Source organism: Cariama cristata, unplaced genomic scaffold, assembly GCF_000690535.1.
Source record: "Cariama cristata isolate BGI_N322 unplaced genomic scaffold, ASM69053v1 scaffold18290, whole genome shotgun sequence".
Classification (NCBI taxonomy): domain Eukaryota; kingdom Metazoa; phylum Chordata; class Aves; order Cariamiformes; family Cariamidae; genus Cariama; species Cariama cristata.
In genome coordinates this window covers 79,786-89,122 of record NW_009595509.1, presented here as the reverse complement: position 1 = coordinate 89,122, position 9,337 = coordinate 79,786, and the positions used below count along the sequence as shown (strand labels likewise).

Below are 9,337 nucleotides of genomic sequence, written 5' to 3'. Positions count from 1 at the left end.
TCAAAGTGAGCAGCCCCTGGCTGTTTGGATCCCTGAGCCAGCTGACCTCGGGTCAAAGCCAGACTTCTCCTTTGGGCAGCAATACCTGCTAGGTTGGCTTAGCTGTACTGTCTGATTTAATGGGAAAATACTTGCCTTTGTCTGAGATCGAGCCATAATTTTAAGATTCTGCAAAGGGTGTCAGACTACCAGACAACATAAAATTAAGGCATGATGAATCTTGGCTAGGAAATTTAAATATACTCTGTTCTGCCCCAGAATAACATCACATTATCTGCTTTATCTGCTTCACTCCCAGGTCCTCTGGAACACTGAAGACTTTGAGAGCAGTTGAGACTAATTAAACTTAATCCAGAGTGGTTAAAGTTTGTATTAATCCAAACGGGAATGCAGACAGGATCAGCAGACTTATCCACTTTTAAAAACAAAAAGTAAAAAGGCTTCTCCAAACAGTGGTTATGGGAGCTGCTCATCTCTAGCCTGGCCCCAATCACCAGTAGCTTCTATCCGACAGCTGTTAAAGAGACAAAGCCAATGGTCTAGATGTTAAACCAAACACTTTCTGCACTCCCATACCTCATCTCCTTAGGTCAGGAATAAAGGACACTTCTGGGAAAGTGCTGGGATTCAGAGAGCTGCTCCCCTTATTCTGTCTGCTCTACCACCAAATGTAGTGGTAAAAGTTCAGTAGCAACAGAGCCACTGTCTGCTACTTCCACGTTTCTGGTAGATTTAAGTACTCTGCATAAACTGTAAAATGGCTTCAGCTCCAAGGCTATTCTAGAAGGAATATCCAGTCCTTACAAAGTGTTTTCATTCCTCCTGGGGAAAGAAGTCATACTAACATCAAACAGAGTTTTGCTTTCCACTTTCTCTACCGTCTCCTGAATCTTCTGATACTCCATTTTAAAATAAGGCATTTGTGTTGCACTATTATTTCAGTCACAGTAGCAAAGATAGTGAGGAAATGACTGCTGTGGACCAATTCCTTGTCAGCCTAGGCTTACATGCACAGTGCATCAGGAAGAAACAGCCTTCCACTCTCTACTTCACGCAGACAGATGGAATAAAAACAAACACGTACACAATCCGGTTCACAGTTCACAGGCTAATGGGAGCCAGTATTTTCAAACTATCAATAAGCAACAGTATTCAGCTGCAGAAACAGCATGCTCCTGTTTATTTCTGCTACCTACCTCAAGCTCCAAACAACTCTAAAATATTTATGCAGTTCATCAACCAGTCAGCTTCCTTCTCTGACCCCTTTTTTTTCCTGCTCTGCCTCAGATCTTTGGTATCCAGAAAGGAAATCAAGCTTGGTTATAAAGCACCAAATGCCCTCCACCCAATGAATATGCCACACAAGTGTCAGTGTTAGCCCGCACATCAATGGCAATCCTTTAACACTACTTGCTCATTAAGCACATGACAGTCCTAAAATATGCATGATAGGTGTCAGAAGCTCCACAAAGCACTCATATTTAACGATTTCTTCTACCTTGCATATAAACTGATATTCAAAGTTGAACTCCTAGTGGCTGTGAAGAAAAGATTTGTACACCTAACCCTCACCTCTAAAGAATTTGCTGATCTACCTGCTTTTGACGTTTCCAACAACATGAAGAACAGAGGCAGGTATCTGATCTTAACACCATTCTCAATAATCATTAACAGCATATTTCTAATGACAAATTGAAGCAAAAGAAAACACAAAAGCACAGTGTGAACAGCTTAAAAGCAAGTTAAGTTGTGCTTACCAAACACCTGGAAGCCTAGCACACAAGTGTATGTAGTCCAATCTATATCCTTACAGTCAGAACGATTCCTGATTAGCTTACAGCCACTTGGAATGTCCCCTGTAAAAAAGCGAATGATCAGTTATGCCATACAAAATTATATTTACGTAAGTGTTCTTTGAAGGCGCTAAGACAGCAAATAAATGCATCTTAAAACCAATTTGGAATTACATTGTAGAGGCAGACAGAGCAGTACCTTTATCAAATTCCAGATACTTGAAGCTTCACTTGGTATTTAAGAGTCACATTTACTTCTCATTTCCCTCTTCAGATCAGTATACCTCAAAAACACTTCCCTGCAGCTTAGGTCCCCTGCTAGCTACTCTACAAAATGCTTTAATAGAATCTGTAATAGAATAATTTCTCCTTCCTACCAGCTCCATTGATGTGCTAAAATTCAATCAATCATTCAGGAAGCTCTGCTTTTAAAACAGTGAGCAACTACTGCCAGATTAGCCTTAGGCTGCTTTTCAACTTCTAACTAGGAAAGAAAAGATTGTCCACCTTTCAATACATCAGCCCAGTACTGACGAGTCACACACAGGTCTTTGCTTCCCTATACAGGCAATTATAAGCACGAACACTTCCTTTTGGTAGATTGAGATATTGTACTATCCAGATTTGAAACCTAAGCTGTGACAGGCAGAAAGAACATGTTAAGGTGACAGATACTTAAACTGCTGGCTCTTCTTGCCTGAACAGGAACAGAACTACAATCATCCTGGATCTAGTTAAAGCCACAAAAAGACAAGAATACAAGAACCAATTTAAAAACAGACTGATACGCACTACGCAAGTTGAACTTTTGACATAACCACTATAATTTAAATTTGTATTTTCATATATTAAATAACACAAAAACATTATTATCACTAAGTCATTAAAGTAGTATTACTGCTTTGCTTAGTTTTCAATGCCATCGGCCAAGATAAAAGTTTAAAAAAAGAAACCCTGGAACAAAACAGTGGCACAGACCTACTGATTTTATTTCCCCAAAATAACTGGTATTGTTGACACTAATTAGACAACTGTATATATTATTTTCAATATACAGAACTTTTGGCCAACATCAAAACGTAGTGCCACTTGTTCTGTAAAATCTATGCTGTTAAACTGATTTATGACCTTGTAAAGAAGTAAGCTATATTTGGCATTGCTATTAGGTAATACACAGCTCTGAATAACATCAAGATATCAGGTTACAGAAGTTCAAATTGGTTCCTTTGTCAGTAAGCATTTTGTACAGTCCTGATCAAATACACTCTTCTAAATATTCTGACAGCTAATACATACTTCTGTTTCCAGTGTATTTCATTTCATACTTACAGTATAGTATTTCATAGTCTCCTGAGTTTGACATTATATACTTGTTGTCCGGGGACCAGTCAAGGTGTGTAATATAGCTGGAATGTCCCTGGAGAAGAATGCAGTAACACCAATGTGAAACACTTAGTTTAATTCAAACAGAAGCAGAAGTTGCACCCACAGATGGGACAGCTAACAGCAAAAAAACACCTCCCCACCCACCCCAGGTCTGCCGCAGTACACTTGTGCTCCTTTAAAGGCTCTTTACTCCAGTGCCACACTCGCTAACAGTTAAACAAATGCAGGCTGGGCATCGTGCCTCTCCCACTGCATGGTGGATTCTTCACTTGTAAACTGTGTCTCTCTCCGACTCCAGAATGATTTACTCCTAGAACATACATTGCTAAAATATGGATGAACTCACGTTTGTTCTCAAATTAAGAAATTATACATTGCTACTAATTGAGAAAGGCAAGTAAGTTGCACAGCATCATTTTTAGATCCCAAACAAAACGTGACACATACGACTCTTATTTCTCTATCCATTCAAAATAATTTCCATTAAATGCACGCACATTCAAATAACCGTTGCTCATCTTAAAACCTTAGGATACCTCAGTTAACAGCCACCATGTAAAACTACAAGATCAAGGACTAGTGTTACAAGAACATCCTCATAAGCTTTTTGAAAGTTTCTTCTGTACTTCTTACACTGCATGTATGCTAGTGCCATCTTCGAAAGGAGTCTTCCCTATAGGCACAGGGTCATCTATGTAAGAATCAAAACACTTTGGCCTAATTGCTTAGTTATCACCATCAAGAGCACACTGAGAGCTAAACACCCATCTTTGTTTTTGAGGGAGAAGATAAACACAGCTGGTCAAATATTTTTCCTCTGCATGAACTTTTTGTTGGTAGTAATAACAGTAATAGTAATAATTAAGCTGTAAGAAGCTCCAGAGAAGCCACAAATTTGTATAAGGTAGGAATAAATTTCTCTGTAGAGGAAAGGGTAGGAAATAAATAAAAGTGATGTCCATGCCATACTCTTCTTCCTTCACCCTTCCATTTCTTCTTACTGCTCCTGTTCCCCTTGTAAGACTACCCATTTTCTTCCCTTCCTAGTCATTCTGCCAGGCAACAAAATGCCACTTTCTTGACTGACAGATGCGAGTTCACCTCCCTCTCTCAGTCAGCATTATGAAGATGGTGTCCCTCGGCCCTCCGCATGGGCAAGGTCTCTTGGCCCCATCTGCACCCGCTGTGCCAGGGCCACGCTGGAGGACCGCGCTGGCTGCCGCACCACCCACCATGCCAACTTCCCCTACAGAGAACTCTAACGAGATGCTGATTGCTTCCAGAAATACACGCAGAAATACACCCGTGTCTGTCTCCCTGTCCTCAGGTCCTGTGAGAGAGACTGCAAAAACATTTAGGAGAAAAGCTAGCCTTTAAGATTTGTTTACTTATGAACTCATCTCTGCCTCAGGCACAGGAACTGTGTATTGACATAACTGCTCTGCAGTCATGGGTGGAATACATGATATTGACATTCAAACTTGGTATTTTGAGTAAAAAAAGTACAATTGGCAAGGATTTTTTTTTTATTTCCCCCCCCGTTATTTTCCAAGTCTTCAAATTTGCAGGCAAACTCCAACATGGAAAAGAATTGGTCAGTCATCTACTAAATCCTGCCAGACATTTGGCAGCTGTTAAAATTCCTGGGGGCGGTGGGAGAGGGAACAAAGGAATTGGCCAGGGGGTTCCACGCTGCAAAATCCCTTTAGGCAAGTGATCACCAAACGAAGAACTGGAACATAATGTTGTTGTAATATTTTCAATAGTGCAATCTCATTTTCTATTAAAATCTTTCTGTGGTAGTTGCCCACTGATAAGGGAACATTTTACTCTTTCCTTTTCTGTACCTTTATATACAATGAACATAACTGCTTATATTAGCACTGGCTAATAAAGCTATCTGACTAAATGGAAACCCTCTCCTTCATTGGCAGTGTTTATCTGTTTCAGACTTAAGTGGTGCAAGGGTCGAAATGCCCACAGCCTTTAGGATAGGCACACTAGTTATTTCAGGTTAAGTCCAGTGTATCAAATACTTCAGCGTGGTTGCCCATGTGCCTTTCACCCACAGCCCTCTTGGTAAATGCACGGCACTTGCTTCTCCTTTGCTAACAGATATCCCTGATGTAAGGCAGAGACAGGGCCAGCTACTCTGGAGTTGCTGACATGCTGGAAGTTCCTACCCCAGCCCATACCTTCACATCGCTGTCTGCATAGCTGGAGCCCTCAAAAAACAGTTGCACTAGTTGAAACGGTTGTTTCAGCTCATCTGAAATTCTTTCTGATCACAACCAACACGATCCCTCACTGTGGAAACATGCTCACTGGTCAGAGACTTGCGTCTCTGGCAGCCGCAGAAAGCCTGGTTGTGACTGAAAGGGGATTTAAATGTAACAGTGGGCATACAGCCCTTATGCACAAGCTGATGCTGGTTCAGTAGATAAATCCTTCTGAAAGTATTCAAATAATGCATTCAAGTTGGAAGAAACAACCAGAAGTTGACTACCAGGAGGACTGAGTCATACTACTCGAAGGTCACCCACGAGGCTACTGAATGACAGAAGAATGCCAGAAGGATGCAGTGCCAACGCCAAGCGCCAAGCACCGGCCAGGAGCGCTCCAGGTCCTGAGCATGCCTGCCTGTCTCCCTGCTTAGCATCAAGCTGGTATTGGCCCGCCAGCGTGCGGTATCGGCCCGCCAGCAGGCTGGCAGGCTGTAGAGCGCGTGAAACCAGATCAGCAGCCTCGCAGTGCGCTCTGGTCAGCTAACATGCTGCTTCCTTCTCATAAGCTGGAAGGGTCAGAGGAGCTCAGCCCCACCATAAACCAGGTTGCTAATTTTGGCTTCTACACACAGTCACTCAGACTGAAAAGAATGGTTAACAGAAAGCTGCTTTGAAGTCTCAACACTTTGGCCTGAGTATACCAATGCTCATTTCTCCATTCCCAATTTTTTTTTTTTTTTTTTTACAAACTCCATTCCTGCCAAGGCAGAGGGACAGACATACAGATGCTGGTTTAAATTACACTATGCTCTCTCCTGATACCTAATACATATGATATACAGATATACATGATCTCATACATCTTCAAAGAGCTCACAGACGTCTGAAGTACATAGCAAGCTAAATATTACATATGGTAATATTAGCTGTCTCTGAGTGAATTTATCTTTTATGGTTAAAAAAATAAGTGATGGGGTGAAATGCTATACTGAGGTGCAGCCATCTGCTGCTGTCCCCACTGGTTCCCCAGTCTGACCTCCCCGTAGGCTCAGCCCTTTCCCCACTGCCTGAGCTCCCTGGGAAGGCTGCAGATCTGATTTCTCATCTCACGCCTGTTCTGCTAGCGGCTAACCCCATCACCACCCTGCTCAGGGGCTGCAGGATGCCCTGGCTCACGCCGCACCACCACCCTGCCATTGAAGAGTCCCCAGCACACCCAACAGCCTTCCCTCTCAGCTGCATCCCGTGCCAGCGCTGAGCCCTCCTTGCCAGCTTGCACACCGCAGGGATGGGGCAAACCCAGTGCTGCTGACCAACCCTGGCAGCCCCGTGCCCCTGACAGCAGCTGGACACAGGCTGCTCTGGACCCCCACGCTCTAGCAGCACGGGGCGTCCTCAGCCAAATGGTGGGTAGAAATCTCTCAAAGACACCATACATGGCACTAAAGGGCTGATTAATGCCTGTTCGTTTCCCTCTAACTAGCAGTTTCTACTGCAAGTCTTGCATCACAGGTTGCAGAAAAAAGTAACAAAAAAATCTTAGAAATAAGCCCCCCCCAATTAAGCCTTATGGTTCCCTTACCTCCCGTTTTCAAATTAACAAAGTAGCTTGAGAAGTTCTCTTACTTTTAAAACTAAAGAAATGCAATTGGTGACAAACATGAAAAATGTTTTGAGCAGGGGATGTATTCCTTAAAAACATTTCACATTTCAAATGTGAACCTATTCTTATGATACCATTTGCAAATCCCATTAAGGTTCAGATGTTCTTTACATAACTATTCCCACTAACCTAAAGAGACAGCTGAACTTAAGGCCAGGATGTTAGATAACTGAATACTTTGGGGGAAAAAAAATCTATGTCTTTTTTAGCACTGCGACAACCTCATGTAAGCGTAAGGACTAATATAAACTCCAGTACTTGTGCTAGACTTAGATTTATTTACCCTGAGCCAGAAATAAATTGTTAACATATCCTCCAATTCCAAATTTTGTAGTAACAATTACAGTTGAAAATAGCGCAAATTGCAATATCCCAAATTACATATTCTAATGAAATTCCACCATTTAATATTATGTTGGTCCAAGGAATACTTTACCAAGAGGGCGGAAATACCCCTAAACAAGTGTAATATTTTCCCTGAAAGTTTCAGCATAAAGGTACAAGGCATTTCTTCATCTTACTGCTAATTTCCCACTTTAAAAAAAAAAAGGTTAATAGTCTGAGAAATTAGTCATATTCGATACAAAAGTGTTCACCTAACGGTTGCAGTACCCGTCAGACTGAAGTTTAAAATCAAATGCTGAAAAAAAACCCCATAAAATGTATAACCAAAACCGAAAAAGCATCGACCCAGAAAATGTTCAACTGCTTAACATCTGAAGAGTATGTATAACATCAAAATGCAAGAACTGCTGATTATATTTGCTCCAAAACTTACAGTGCATTTTCCATATCTGCTATACTTTCTTCCATTTTCAGTTACTACGTAGAGGTAAATAAAGTTGTCATGGGATCCAACTGCAAGTAAGGTGCCATCTACAACACAAAATATTTGATATAAATTAACAGAATGTTTGTTTTCCAAATTTTAATGATTTCAGATTTTTCACTAAGACAATAGTCTCAATTAAACTACTGCTTACAAACTGTATTTAAGGATACATAACTGTTTACATTATGTTGTTTGCCAGTCAGTATCTGTTTACTTTGTGGGTATGGTCTGTGAGCAAGTTCTTTCACTTCTGCTTTTTTTTAAGTAAGTGTCCAATGGACAGGGTATAAATCCGCAGATTGCACTGGATTTCTGGCAATTGTCGACAGCAGGCAGGCTTGAGTTTTCTGCATCACAAAAAATGCAGAACAGTATTTACTTTATGGTTAGCTTAGCTTTGGACACGTGGATTGCATATAAATGAGCACTAAATAATGTCTAAAGAAGAAGTGGAGCATTCAAACATTATAAGCAGTTTTCTAACCTGTGTTGTCTCTATTAAAAAAAAAGTACACAAAAAAGAGTTGCCTTGAATCACAATCAAACACCTCTAGTGTCAATGAACATCATGCTTTAAAATAAATTCCTGCGCTTGGCAGTTGTGGCAGCAGCAGAGGAACAAATTGCCCACCGACATGGCATGTTATCCAAAACCACACAAGAAACAGATTTATGAGAGTGTTCTTCCATCCAGTTAACAGAGGAGTCGGCCTCCGATGATCTCTCGTGTCATGTCTGAAGAGGAGACTCAATACTGGCTGGGACTCCATGTAATTCCATAGCAAATACTTAACAAACAGCTCTGAGTTTCAGACAGACTTTAACTTAGTTCTATGATTTTGTATTAATAAGCTTGAAAATTAACTAAGAAGTATATTAAAATATCACTGAAATACTAAGCTTTTTACAGACTTTTCTGTTAACCTGTCAACTATTTAGTTAAGAACTTTTAATTTTTCTGTAAGCAAAGCTAACGTTTATTATAACAGCACAATTCAACGTGAGGGCTGGGAAAGGCGACTGTAACGTTTGCAGTTACAAAACTCCAAGATTCAGCATACACAAACAAATCTGTAAGCAAGTATTCAGTTATATATTAAGCATCTAAAATGATTTTTTTTCAAAGCTCTGCCTTTTCTATTGCTGCAGAGTAGTTTAACACCATTTAACAGAACAGATACCTCATTTATCAGTGTTACTCGGAATGTACAAGTCTGCCTACCTACTGAGTAGCGCATCACTGAAAGCTGTTCATTGCCATCAGTGTGTATTGAAACCAGATCCCTCGTTTCTGCATCCAAAACAAACCACCTAGAGAAAGAAGAATTCCAATGAGTATCACTTCCACTAAACAAAAAAGCAAGCAAAAGAGCAATAATCATTGCCTGCCTTCATCTTCTCATGCTAGCCCCTCAAGGGCAGCACAGCAAACATCTGT

At 40.8% G+C, this 9,337-nt stretch overlaps 1 protein-coding gene across 1 annotated transcript in view; it reads right to left on the bottom strand.

Annotated features, from left to right (window-relative positions):
* Positions 1 to 1,757: 1,757 nt before the first annotated feature.
* LOC104163546 (echinoderm microtubule-associated protein-like 4) overlaps positions 1,758 to 9,337 on the bottom strand; it is a gene marked incomplete at its 3' end in the record, with an annotated part of 66,455 nt that continues 58,875 nt past the window's right edge. The window contains exons 17-20 of the mRNA XM_009702588.1: positions 9,122 to 9,210; positions 7,846 to 7,943; positions 3,123 to 3,210; positions 1,758 to 1,856 (exon numbers count right to left, since the gene is read on the bottom strand). Of these exons, the coding sequence (XP_009700890.1) occupies positions 1,758 to 1,856; positions 3,123 to 3,210; positions 7,846 to 7,943; positions 9,122 to 9,210 (374 nt within the window). The remainder of the gene's footprint in view (positions 1,857 to 3,122; positions 3,211 to 7,845; positions 7,944 to 9,121; positions 9,211 to 9,337) is intronic.